At 34.0% G+C, this 14318-nt stretch overlaps 1 protein-coding gene across 1 annotated transcript; it reads left to right on the top strand.

Annotated features, from left to right (window-relative positions):
- The first annotated feature begins 466 nt into the window (after window positions 1–466).
- On the top strand, window positions 467–13591 carry scamp5a (secretory carrier membrane protein 5a). The gene is made up of 7 exons (XM_051100001.1): window positions 467–701; window positions 2041–2094; window positions 2894–3013; window positions 5703–5859; window positions 5959–6060; window positions 6455–6572; window positions 8023–13591. Exons 2-7 carry the CDS (start codon window positions 2088–2090, stop codon window positions 8209–8211), a joined length of 693 nt encoding a protein of 230 aa, XP_050955958.1. The 5' UTR covers window positions 467–701; window positions 2041–2087; the 3' UTR covers window positions 8212–13591.
- Window positions 13592–14318: the final 727 nt, after the last annotated feature.

Genomic DNA, 14318 nt, shown 5'->3' with positions numbered 1-14318 from the left:
CTACAAAAACCTATTTTATTACATAAACAGTCTATACATAGAAAAAACGTAAACTTTCGATTCATCAAAATATCCACCATTAGCTATTACAGCTCTGCATAATCTGGGTGTAAATTCATTGTATTCTAAACGTAATTGGCAATCAGTTGTTGAAGCTATTAAGGTGTGCTGACCCAAAAATCTTTTAAAAACCTGGGCCAATTTAAACCAGTAACCAGGCATCACAGCTGGCAAAGGGGTATGTCTGACTTTGACATGTATATATTGCCATTATTATGTAATCAAAATGAAAATTATTATTGCTGGTCTTCAATGATAATGTCAAGTTGTAGTGGTAGTGGTTCTTTTTTGCTTTCTCTGTTTTCTTTTACTATATGCTTCAGTACCGTGGAGAGCGGCCTCACGGTTAGTGGGAGTGAAGGAATGAAGTATCGCGAGTGTAGAGGCCTCACACGAGTTGATTTATTCAGCATCACACACACTCGTCTCTCGCGGAGCGGATGCTCATCGACGCGCTTGCGTGTGTAGGAGTAGCGTGACGTGATTGTTTTCACTCCCATATTCCCAATATCATCTCGCAAGATAACGGATTTGGAAAACATCACCATCACAAGTGCATCGATCATTGAATGGAAAGTGGTTTATTAGATGCGAGTGGGCGCTTGCATCGGCAACATATTCTTGGGTGAACGCGCCAGAAGGTAAGCGGCAACGCTTTCCACCGATGCTTTTCACTCTCTCACCCGTGTTTTTCACCTTTATGCACCTATAACAGACGTATCGTGTCTTACATGCAGGGAAAATCGGAAATGCATGTAATCTTTGCTTGCACTGCTAAATAAAACACCTCCCCGTTCAGCACCATCTTTTCCCTTGAAGGGCGCTCCGCTCGACCTCGATCTCGATAGGGCTTTGAAATGAGCAAAATGTTTTTGCTGAATATCCTTTTGCTTTTGTTTTCTCCTTCGAGTCTTATCTTGCGTTTTATAATGATACATCCCGTTTGGACGAATGCAATATAACGTTATGGCAACTAGATTATCGTTTCACATCTGTGAACCACCCCGGCGACATGCCCTTCACATTGCAACCGGGTTTGCCTAGATCCGAGCGAGAAAAACCGACCTGCATTTGGTTGATAATAATCGCTACTAATAAACGGTTGATAATAATCGCTACGAATAATCGCTACATATATAAACAATCGATTGCATATAGTCGCTGCGAATAAACATTTGTGAATATTCGCTACAAAGAAAAGGTTTTTAATAATCGCTACAAAACGATTCGCTGAAGATTCGAATTGTTCGAATCATTCTTCATTTTATTATCGCTAATCGAGTCGTGTTGATAGTTGAATATGGTCAAATAATGAATGATTCAGTTGCCAGGCCTCATAAACCTGTATTCCTTATATATTTAAAGCATAAAATCAGAGGTTATAGTAAAAACAATCCACAATTACAGTGTTACAATCACTGTTTGCATGTCAGAATTTAGTAATATTACAGTTTTATTTTTAACGCCATGTATTGCCATAAATTAAACCAGTATTTGTAATAAAACTCCAACTTGGGAATTTCCTGTGGCTTCTTAGAAATGTTTTTTAAGATTTGCTAGCTTTGGATGTTTAAAATTATTTTGTGGTAAATATCACTTGAAGGTATTTTAACCTTTTGGTCTATAAACACAAAGTAATACCTCAAAAAATTTTTTAAAGCTGCAGTTTTACAACAAGTTGCTGTATTATTCTGAAAATAATGTGCAGTCTTGTGGGCTGCTTAAGGTTTGTAGATGTCATGTTTGTAATGCTGAATAAGGAATCATTTGCTTTAGGGATGCTGTTGGATCTAGTTTGTGTGCTAAGTTGTGCAAGTTATTTCATTGTTAACAGGCAGTATGGTTTCAGTATGAGATAAATATTGAAGGACAAGCTTCGCTTTCACACTGGAATATATTAATGAGGTTATAACCTGTAATATTATGAGCACTTTTTACAGTTTGTGTATCATTGTTTGTCTGTAATGTGTGTTTTTACAGGTTTTTAAATATTCAAGTTCACGTTGGTGATCTGAAAAAAAATCTCCATGGCAGGTGAGAGCTTATAACTTTTTAAAACCAAACTTAATTGTTATTATATTCAAGTACTATGGTATTTACGTTATTAAGATTTTTAAAATGTTTTTCTTATTCTCATCAAAGTTCCATTTGTTTGATCAAAATGCAGAAAAAACATAATATTATTAAATATTACTGTGATTCAAAATACGAGTTTTCTATTTTAATATACTTTAAATATGATTTATTTCTGTGATGCAAAGCTGAATTTTCATCAGACATTACTCCAGTCTTCAGTGTCACATGATCCTTTAAAAAAACATTGTAATATGCTGATTTATTATCAATGTTGGAAATAGTTGTGCTGCTTAATTTTAATTTTTTTTTTATTTTTTGGAACCTGCAATAGTTTTTTTCAGGATTCTTTGATGAATAAAAAGTTAAAAAGAACAGCATGTATTCAAAATAGAAATATTTTCTAACAATTTAAGTCTTTTTTATTATCATTTTTTATTAATTTAACACATCCTTGCTAAATAAAAGTATTAATTTCTTTTAAAGAAAGAAAAACTAAATTTACTGACCCCTAACGTCGCACGGTAGTGTATATTGTTACGAGGGATTTATATTTGAAATAAATGCTGTTCTGTTTATTTTTATTCATCAAAGAATCCTGAAAAAGTATCACAGGTCCAAAAAAAAATATTAAGTAGCACAACTGTTTCTGCACAAGTATTGCATGATCCTACTATGGTACGTGTAGTAATGGTACTATGGTATTTTTTTATTAGTTTTGTTGGCGATCCAGGACTCAGTTTATGTTTTTCCCCCACAGAAAACAATTTCCCTCCTCTTCCACGGTTCATTCCACTGAAACCATGTTTTTACCAAGACTTCAACGAAATCCCAGACCAGCGGCGTACGATGTGCAAACGACTGTATTACCTATGGATATGTACGTTCATATTTCAGCATATATTATATATTTTTGTGATATTCTCTGTGCATGTTCACTGTGGTGTGTGCGGTAGATTGCAATCATGTGTCTTTATTTGCCACTACAGTGTCGCCTTTGTTTTCACTGTAAACACTGAGAGAAACAGGCACAGGAAAACTCGTACAGACAGGTTTTGTATTTTGATCTGTCAGTACACGAGTAAAATGTGGGGTGTCATATTACTAGTGTGTTATTGTCCAGTTTACAATGCTATAATGTGAATCACAAGCATTAGATTTTCACAAAATCCATTGTTTTTGTTAGCTCACTAATTGGGAACTCTTTTGAATTGGGTCTGGGAGTTCAGAACGTAAGTGCTTGTTGAGATAAATGCATATTTGTATTAGTATCTAAAATGTATTCTAGGTTCTAGTTAGATTGATTAGCAAATAGATTTTAGTCATTGTCATAAATGTGCACCTTTTTTTGGTATCTGCCCTGTTCCAGTAGATCATTTCAGTTTTCCTTGTAATTTATCCACATACAACAACAAATTATGCATCAAATGCAATATTATATGATACTTAGATATACAGTTGAGGTCAAAAGTTTACATACACCTTGCAGAATGTGCAAAATGTTAATTATTTTACCAAAATAAGAGGGATCATACAAAATGTATGTTATTAACAAATGTTATTTTTTATTTAGTACTGACCTGAATAAGATATTTCACATAAAAGACGTTTACATATCATCCACAAATATCAACAAATAGTTGATATTTTTAAAATGACCCCATTCAAAAGTTTCCATACACTTTATTCTTGTGTTGTGTTGTTTTATTCTTCTTGTTTAGTGATAGTTTTTCATGAGTCCTTTGTTTGTCCTGAACAGTTAAATCCTTCAGGTCCCACTAATTCTTCGTTTTTTCCAGAATTTTTGTGTATTTGAATCCTTTCCACCAATGACTGCATGATTTTGAGATCCATCTTTTCACACTGAGAACAACTGAGAGACTCATATCCAACTATTACAGAAGGTTCAAACACTCACTGATGCTCCAGAAGGAAAAATGATGCATTAAGAGCCGGGGGTGAAAACTTTTGAACAGAATGAAGATGTGTGCATTTTTCTTATTTCGCCCAAATATATATTTTTTCCATTTAGTTCTGCCCTTCACATGCTACAGAAGATACTTGCACTTTTCCCAGAAGACAAAATAAGTTAAATTTACCCTGATCTTCAGATTAAAAAAAGTTTATACCCCCCAGCTCTTAATGCATTGTGTTTCTTTCTGGAGCATCAGTGAGTGTTTGAACCTTCTGTAATAGTTGCATTTGAGTCCCTCAGTTCTCCTTAGTGTAAAAAGATGGATCTCAAAATTATACAGTCATTGTTGGAAAGGGTTCAAATACACATAAAAATGATGAATCTGTGGGATCTGAAGGATTTTTCTGAAGAACAGCAGGCAGTTTAACTGTTCAGGACAAACAAGGGACTCATGAACAACTATCACTAAACAAAAAAATACAGCTGTGGATCATTTATGTAACAACACAGTTTTAAGAATCAAGTGTATGTAAACTTTTGAACTGGGTCATTTTTATAAATTCAACTTATTTTTTTTTGTGGACTTTATGTAAACGTCTTTTATGTGAGATCTCTTATCCAGGTTAGTACTAAATAAAAAATAACATGCATTTTATATGATCCCTCTCATTTTGGTAAAATAAGTAACATTTTGCAGATTCTGCAAGATGTATGTACACTTCTGACCTCAAGTGTGCATTCTAAGGGAATGCAATCAGATTTAAAGTTAATTTAAATGTAATTTTTTACTTTTCATTTAAAGGGTTAGTTCACTGCTGAATTAAAATTTCCTGATAAATCAATCACCCCCATTTCATCCAAGATTTTAAGAAATTAAGGTTTTTGAGGAAAACATTCCAGGATTTTTCTCCATATAGTGAACTTCAATAGTGATCAATGGGTTGAAGGTCTAAATTTAATTTTCAGCGCAGCTTCAAAGGGCTCAACACGATCCCAGCTGAGGAATAAGGGTCTTATCTAGTGAAACGATTGGTTATTTTCTAAAAAAAAAATAAACAAATGCTCATTCTGGACTAACTCTGGACTTCACGCATTAAGTAATCACGTTGAAAAGGTCACGTGCGGTTAGTTTTTCGTCTGTGTACTTTGGTTCAAAAAGGTAGGGTAGGGCGAAAAACTCCATCTCTTTTTTTTCTCCAACTTCAAAATTGTCTGACATTGCTGTTTACCCTTTTCATGTAAAGGGTGTTTGACTTTCTTTGCATGTTCGCCTTGTAAACACTGGGTCGGTACTTCGGCCCACATCTTTCCAACTTGATTACATAATGCGTGAAGTTCACCTAGTGCAAGATGAGCATTTGTGGTTAAAATGTATAGAATAATTTTTATTTTTTTAAGAATTGTTTGAATTGTTACCAATTGTTTCGCTAGATAAGACCCTTATTCCTCAGCTGGGATCATGTAGGGCCTTTTAAAGCAGCATTGAAACTGCAATTTGGACCTTGAACCCCTTGGCCACCACTGAAGTCCACTATACGGAGAAAAATCCTGGAATGTTTTCCTCCAAAACCGTAATTTCTTCTCGACTAAAGTGGAGTGAACTAATCTTTTAATGTATTAAAACTGCTTTATTATTACTTTTTTCCAATTACAGTGAATAGTGCCACCCTAGCAGTGAACCTGATTGGCTGTCTAGCATGGATGTGCGGAGGAGGCGGGGCAACCAATTTTGGGATGGCCTTTCTGTGGCTGATACTGTTCACCCCATGCTCATACGTGTGCTGGTTTAGGCCCATCTACAAGGCCTTCAAGTGAGTTTAATCAATGTTGTGGCATTGAAATGCTTTAAAATAGTAAGTATGTTATTGTGCACAACCCTAATGTAGTTCACTCTTTTTTTTTTTCCACAGGACAGACAGTTCTTTCAACTTCATGGCGTTCTTTTTCGTCTTCATGGCACAGGTGGTGATTAGCATCATCCAGACTGTAGGAATCCCAGGATGGGGAGTGTGGTAAGAACTGCGCATTGTGTTTAGGAAATGAATAGATAGATAGGATAGTCTAGATAGTCTAGGACAAAATAACCCACAATTGGGTTTGTCCATATTTAACCCAGCAGTGGGTTGCAAAGCAGCCCAAATTGGGTTATTTTCAACCCAGCGGTAGTGTAGATACATGCAGCAAAGCTGGGTCAGTTCCAGTTTGAGTTACCCTATAGAAACTCAAATGACTCATGTACTCTCCTGCGTCATGTAGTATTTTTAGCCCACATATACTGTAGTCTGTTTAGATTATATTAGGGAGTGTGCATAATATTCTGAAATTATACAGTATTTGCATGTAGTTTTCTCTCTAAGTACCATGTTAATGAGGAGAATGTGTCTTCTTTATGTGCTTGTATTACAGCGGCTGGCTGGCTACCATCACTTTTTTCAGCACTAATATTGGCTCTGCTGTTGTTATGCTGATTCCTACCATAATGTTCACTGCCGTGGCTGTTCTCTCGTTCATTGCCCTCACCAAGGTACCTGTTATTGTTCCTATATCAATATTGTTTTGAATATACACAAATCTCATGATATTTCCTAAAGTTCAAGCAATTACTAAGTGTGTGTAATCTTGCTTTTTTATTAATTAACATCATTTTTCTCCTGCACAGTAATTACAGTAGTCTCCTTCTCTTTTTTTTCTCCTGCATAAAATCCTTAGTAATCTCACATTTTCTTTTTTGTTTTAGAATAGATGTTTTAAACTGTGCTCAGATATGTCTTTTTACAATTTTAATAGTTTAATAGTTCTTAAAATGAACAATTCTTTAACAGTTATTGGAAAAAAAAATGTTTATACTGACTATAAAATAATTTTTGGTTCTATGAAAATAATTATGCTTATTTAGATTATGAATTATTTTTTTTTAACAATTCTAAAACTGAAGAGTATCAATTTTTTTGATACTGTACATTATAATTTGTGATATTAATTCGCTATTTCTCTTTTATTGCTTTTATGAAAATAATTATGTGCTTACATATTGGCCACAATTTCTGATATTTAAAATTAATATCAGTAACAGTAATTGTTAACAGTCCTTTGCATGTAGATATATTTTTATACTGAATAATATATATATTAAATATTTATAAAAAAATAATATAGAATATACAATAAAATTTCTGTTATGTATTATAAATATTATAGAACTATATTTTAAATTATTATTATTTTATTATTTATCAATTAGTGGTTCTATGAAAATAAAATATAAATAAAAATATTATATATATATATATATATATATATATATACATATATAATAAAATATATGTTATATATATATATATATATATATGTTTTTTTTCTTTTCTTTTTTTCTGACATTTATCTGTTATTGCTTTCATGAAAATAATTATTGGCTTACATATTGGTCACAATTTTTATTTTTAAAAGCATATTTAAAAATCTAAAAATATTTTAAAATATTTAAATAATTTAAGAACAATAACTGCTAACAATTATTGAAATGAATATTAATTTTTGATACAGTTTATTATAATGTTGTGATCCCTAAATTCACTCTAAATTCATTTAAACCTTTTTTAAGGTATTTTAGAAAAAAATATTATTTTTATTTAATTATTAAAATTTATTAAAATTTAATGTCTGCCATTTATTATGATAATGACTATGAAAATAATTTTTCACTTTCATATTTGCCACAATTTTATTATCCCTGTGTCTAATTTTATAGCTCGGCCCTCTGTATGCCAACAATTGTCTAATTTTTTTTCTCTATGCTATTGTTTATCTTTTTTTTTTTTTAAAGATTCCTAAGCAAAGTAGATATTTTGTAGCATAGTTGATGCTTAAATGAAGTCACATCTCTATTAAACATCAAATATATTCTGATTTGTTGTTAGGAGAGGTGATCTGCTGAGCTGTACATTTTTTAGCAATAAATTGTTCTTCTGTCTCAGGTTCACAACTTCTACCGTGGCAGTGGCGGCAGCATGAGCAAGGCTCAGGAAGAATGGACCACCGGCGCTTGGAAGAACCCTCACGTCCAGCAGGCAGCACAGCAGGCAGCTATGGGGGCTGCACAGGGGGCCATGCAGGGTCAACAATACTCAGCCGCCCCAACCTACAACTATGACGAGCCAATGTAGATCCTTTTCAGCCACAATGGGGGGAGGGGCCAGAAACAGGGTATTCGGGAGGGTGCTCCAGAGGGATAAAGTCAGTGGTTGAAACGGGGGACGGGAGAAAAGAAAGATACATCAGACCAATTTGAATTCAAACAAATTTCCACCAGTACAACAGCACATAAGCTTTTGCTTAAACTGTGTGATAGTTTAAGGAGTTGCTTTCGGTATTTAGAACCCCTCAATAGGAAAGTATCAGTCTCGCCATGTGGTATTAATGGCAGATTTAATTAACGGTTTTGTAGTGTTTCTCCACTTATCGTATTTCAAACATGGCTGAACTAGAGCACCAGTAAGGAAACATTCCAAAGCTCACTATGTTTCTATAGTAACTAGATTCTCAGATTCGTCTGTGTGGTATTTGCAAGCCAGTTCTATATTTTGTTTGGCTGTTAGTATTCAAGAACATATTTCGACTATTTAACAAACGCCATCTCTACTCTCACGTCTTACGAATAAACGTACGTTTTATGCACAGAGAGATGAAAGGATCAGCTTTTGGAAATAAATTTAATGGTATTTACTTGATCTCGTAGTTGTAAAAGTATAAACCCAGCTAACAGGTAACGTTCTCAGAACGTTCTAGCAACGTTCTCTCAAAGTTAAGAACAAATGTTCTAGTAATGTTCAATGGGCCTCATTCGTGAAACACAAGCTGAACAAATTTTTGCATAATCGTTCGTAAAGCCATTCTGACGTAAACTTTCGTATTCATAAAAATGTTCGCATTTTTAAAATGTTAGTTAGTATGAAGAACCGTACACCCTACATGTAAATCATGTGTAAAACGTTCTCCCTGGGTAAAACACAGTACTCGTCACTGTCACTTTTTACCCAGCCGTCCAATCAATGGAGGAGGGGCGGGACAAATACTACACCGACCAATCAGTACCATTCTACTTGTACTGGTTACTTAATTTGTATATTTATTAATATTCTTCAAAATAACCACCAAAGCGTCTCAAGCGCCACCAGCTGGCTGTCTTCAGAAGAGCACCTGGTATTTTTTCAGCTGACTTTGGTGGACACATGTTAATTGAATATTTCATTCATGAAATGCGAGCAGAACAATTTTTTGCGTAAATCGTTCGTGAAGCTGTTCTGACGTAAACTTCAGAATTCGTGAAAATGTTTGTTTTTTTAAATTGTTAGCTCGTATGAAAGAAATGTACACCTGCTCCATCATAGCAACCAAAGCGTCTCAAGCGCCACCAGCTGGCTGTTTTCAGAAGAACGCCTGGTATTTTTTCAGCTGGCTAAAACACTTTGGTGGACACATGTTAATTGAATATTTCATTCATGAAATGTGAGCAGAACTAATTTTTGCATAAATTGTTCGTAGCTGTTCTGACGTAAACTTCCAAATTTGTGAAAATGTTTGTTTTTTTAAATTGTTAGCTCGTGTGAAAAAAAAAAAAAAAAAAAGTACACCCCCTCCATCATAGCAACCAAAGCATCTCAAGCGCCACCAGCTGGCCATTTTCAGAAGAGCACCTGGTATTTTTTCAGCTGACTAAAACACTTTTGGACACGTTAATTGAATATTTCATTCATGATATGCGAGCAGAACAAATTTTTGCGTAAATTGTTCATAAAGCCGTTCTGACGTAAACTTCCGAATTCGTGAAAATGTTTGTATTTTCAAAATGTTAGCTCTTATGAAAGAAATGTACACCTCCTCCATCATAGCAACCAAAGCATCTCAAGCGCCACCAGCTGGTTGTTTTCAGAAGAGCATATGACATTTGTTCAGTTTGCTAAAAATGCTTTGGTGAACACACATTAATTGAGTATTTATTGTTAGTCATATGGCTTATTAGCCTTTTTTTGCATTTATGCAATAAACCGGAGACAAACCTGAGAAAGGAGTCCAGAATATTCCACTTCGTTCCTGGACACATAACTGACATAGCTGTAATTCATAGGCCTCATTCATGAAACGCAAGCAAGTTTCGGCGTAAATTTTTGCGTAAATCGTTCATAAATCCGTTCTGCCGTAAACTTTTGAATTGTGAAAGTGTTCATATTTTCAAAATGTTAGCTGGTACAATAGAAGTGTACACCTCCTCCATCATAGCAACCAAAGCATCTCAAGCGCCACCAGCTGGCCATTTTCAGAAGAGCGCCTGCCATTTTTCAGCTGACTAAAACACTTTGGTGGACGCACATTAATTGAATATTTCATTTATGAAACACGAGCAGAAGAAATTTTTACGTAAATCGTTCATATATCCATTCTGAAGTAAACTTTCGAATTTGTTAAAATGTTCAGATTTTCAAAATGTTAGCTGGTACAATAGAAGTGTACACCTCCTCCATCATAGCAACCAAAGCGTCTCAAGCGCCACCAGCTGGCCATTTTCAGAAGAATGCCTGGCATTTTTTGAGCTGGCTAAAAACACTTTGGTGGATGCACGTTAATTAAATATTTATTGTTAGTCATTTTACCTTATTAGTCTTTGTTGCATTTATGCTACATAGAGCCAAACCTGTGAAGGGAGTCTGGAATATTCCACTTTGTAACTTATAGACCTCATTCTTAAAAAATGAGAATGAATTTTTGCACAAATTGACATAAACTTTCAAATTTGTGAAAATGTTAGTATTTTCAAAATGTTAACTAACTGGTATGAAAGAAATACACCCCCTCCTATCACGTAAATGGTGTGTAAAACTACCCTAATAATATTTTACAAGATTGTTTCCCAATCAGTGGGGGAGGGGCAGGACAAATACTACACCGACCAAAAAATAGATGATAGCATGTTACTGTCAAAGTACAGTAATATCGTAATGTTACTTACGTAGTTGTAATTCATTTGCGGGGATTATGCTAATTGTGAATGAGCATGCACGCGCACTATTTACGAATGATTGGAATTCATTAACATATACATGTTTAACTACCAAATCTGTGGTGTGCGAACCATTTGTGAATCCAGAAGAGAGTTTTTGTAAAAGTCCGTTTTTTATGTGCAAATTTCACGAATGAGGCCCAATGTTCGTTTGGCTTGTACTAATGTTCTCAATTGTTCATACAATGTTATCCATACACCGTTCTTGGAACGTTTTTCTTCTAAAATGTTTCAGTTAGATATTCATCTAACGTTTTTTTAAATATTACTACATATTTCAGAATGTTAATGTTCAGGGAATGTTCCGTTAACATTCGTATAACCAAAAAAAAAAAAAAAAACGTAATGTTCTGAGAACGTTTACAAATAACGATTTCGAAACTTAATGGAAATGTCAGCAAAACGTTCTAAGAACATATTTTTGTTAGCTGGGAAGTTTATAAGCGTTGCATTGTTTGTGATGAGCACTTTACGTCAAGTGCAAGTACAAAGAAAGTTTGTTTTCATTTTCTGTGAAGGTACAGGCAAAGCCATATGTTTACGTCATTTTAGTTGTTACGTATTTTCGTTTGCGTTAAAAATTGTTGACATTTTAGTAAGTGCAGTTGGTTGGGTTTGTTAACATTGTTTTATTTACCTCAGGATTTAATCGTCTCATTTTACTGCTGATGTACTGTAGCCGAGCTTCGGCTAACGAAATCGATCCGACGAAATATTTGTACGTGTACATGTTGTACGTTTGTACATTAGCTCTCGAATAGAGTAAATATTTAATCTGCTCTTAGCTACAGGCTTGTTATATATTTCAATCCATTATGATCTGAATCTGCAACGAAGGCTGATATTTTAACATTAACATTGTCACAGAAATCATAAGTGTTGTTTTGCGTATAATCTCAGATTGAATTTCAGTAATGTCTGTAAAATATGGCTTCTGGGTGGTTTATTCCCCACTGGTTTAAACGCTACAACTAAAGCACATTATGAAGTTATATTGTCTCAAGTACAATATATATATCATATTAATTATTGATTGCTCTCATAGTGACGTTACGTCATGTCTGATAATCTTTCAGTACTTTTTTCAGAAAACGTTTGCTCTATTATGCCTTGAAAAGCAATTTCTGTGTGAAATTTCTGAATTACTGATATTTAGAGATTATTTGAACTCTTCCAGATCTGAAAATTGTGGATTTGTAATATATAGTAGAACATTTATTTAGATTCGTTGTTCCAATTCAACTGAATTTACAGACTGAGGAGCTGGTTAGCGACGAATAGATGGTTGGCTGTGGAACTGGGTCATAGTTATATGAAAATGAAGTATGAAATAGATTAAAATAATAGTGTACAGTATATGTAATATGTCATCTCAGTGTCTCTATCAAGGCTGTAAAATACTTTCAACCATTTCAAGAACTGTGAAACTTCAATACGTTCGGTTCATGTATGTTTGGGGAGTTTTCTATGTGCTTTTTTGTTCCTGTAAAGATCTTTTTGTTGAATGTGTGTATTTTGAGCGTAACTTGTTCCACAATGTGATGTTTAGTACACTATTGTGGCGTTTGGTAAGACAGGACTTCCTGTGCAAAGCTTTGGCTGAGGTTTCGTCCCTAACTGACATCCACAGTCCTCTTGCGCCCTCTGGTGGACTGGATGTATACAACTTTACCTGTTTGTTTTCTAACAGTCACCTAATAAGAAAACACTGACAGAAGCAATATCGAATATCTGTCATGCATGATCTGATCACATCAACAAGCGTGAATGTTATATTTCAGCCGCACCAGCAAAAGCTAAGGTCACTGTCCTTTCCAAGACCCACCATGTCTTTTTTTTTTTTTTTTTTTTTTTTTTTTTTTTTTTATGTGCCCTGATCTTCATGCATATGTATCCCAATAATAGATAAAGCCTTGTTCATACTGTAAAGTTAAGTGAGTGGAAAGATGCCAGTAGAGTAACACAAAACAGATAGTTGTCTTTGTATAGTGAGTTGTGTGTGGTGCTTGGTAAATTTGTGAATTGAACCAAACCTTGTGCCATGTGTACAAAGGCACTCCGTATGTGTGTAGATGTTCATTATTTTGTCACGTCTAAAGTGGAATGTATTGTTGACTTGGAGACTCAGTCCAACTACAGTACATTTTACGGGTTTTTATTTGCTTTTTTGTATTTTTTCCTTGACTTATAAGGGTCAAACGTTTAAATTATTTTGTACTAATATCAATTTAGCCATATTTTCCCTCTCAGCTACTTCGTGTAGTGTACTTAATTTGTATTTAATGCAATGCAAACACCTTAACACGTTAAGTTTCCTGAGAAAAACTGTACTTTGAAATCAATCAATCATGCAAACATGAAGCTCAATAGTTGTGATTTCTGAAGGTGGTTGTTTTTGAAGTTTCAAATGAATTGTTTTTTGGTTCATTTTGTATTACTTTTATATTATTTTGTCTCTCCCTGATGGATAATAAACATATAATGTTGCATCATGTGTCTGAGTCAATTCAGGATCATGAAACTTTTATAGTCAAACTATAACAACTACTTACTTTATTTTTAATGGATAGCTGTAATACATTTTAGATATATATTAAAAATGAATACAAAATATTCAAACTAACATTTGCTGATAGTAAAAACAAAACAATTTTAAAATATTAATAAAACCCATAATAGTATCTCAAGGATACTAAAATAACACTGCACCTTTTAATGAAATTTTCTGTTTTGAATTGCACATCCACCAGCAGATGGCACTAAAAGCCTGGATGGATTGCATCTGGCCTCTACTTACTAAAGCATACTACCATACTAGAACACTTGTTTATTTACAGCATATGGTATGTAGACTTAGCATTATTTATTTTGTATGTATAGAATTCGTGACTTACTACATTTGCAAAAGGTTGAAGTAATTCAGATACATATGAAGGAACAAGGTTATAAAGAGCTGTGAAAGTGAGGGTTAGTATCTTAAAGTCTATATTGTCAGCTTGAAGTAATGTCAACTGTACAATATCTGCATCTTAGGAAGCCAGTTTCAGTGCCACTGAATAAAATTTTTTAAAAAATCTCACAATTCTGACTTTTTTTCTCAGAATTGTATGATACAAACTAGCAAATCTGACTTTCCTCTCAGAGCTGAGATGTAAACTTGCATTTGCGAGTTATGAAGTCAGAATTGCAAGATATAACTTCACAATTCAGATTTTC

This window comes from Labeo rohita, chromosome 25, assembly GCF_022985175.1.
Source record: "Labeo rohita strain BAU-BD-2019 chromosome 25, IGBB_LRoh.1.0, whole genome shotgun sequence".
In the NCBI taxonomy this organism is placed as follows: Eukaryota; Metazoa; Chordata; class Actinopteri; order Cypriniformes; family Cyprinidae; genus Labeo; species Labeo rohita.
The sequence above is the reverse complement of the archived record's forward strand: the minus strand, read 5'-3'. Positions and strand labels throughout refer to the sequence as shown.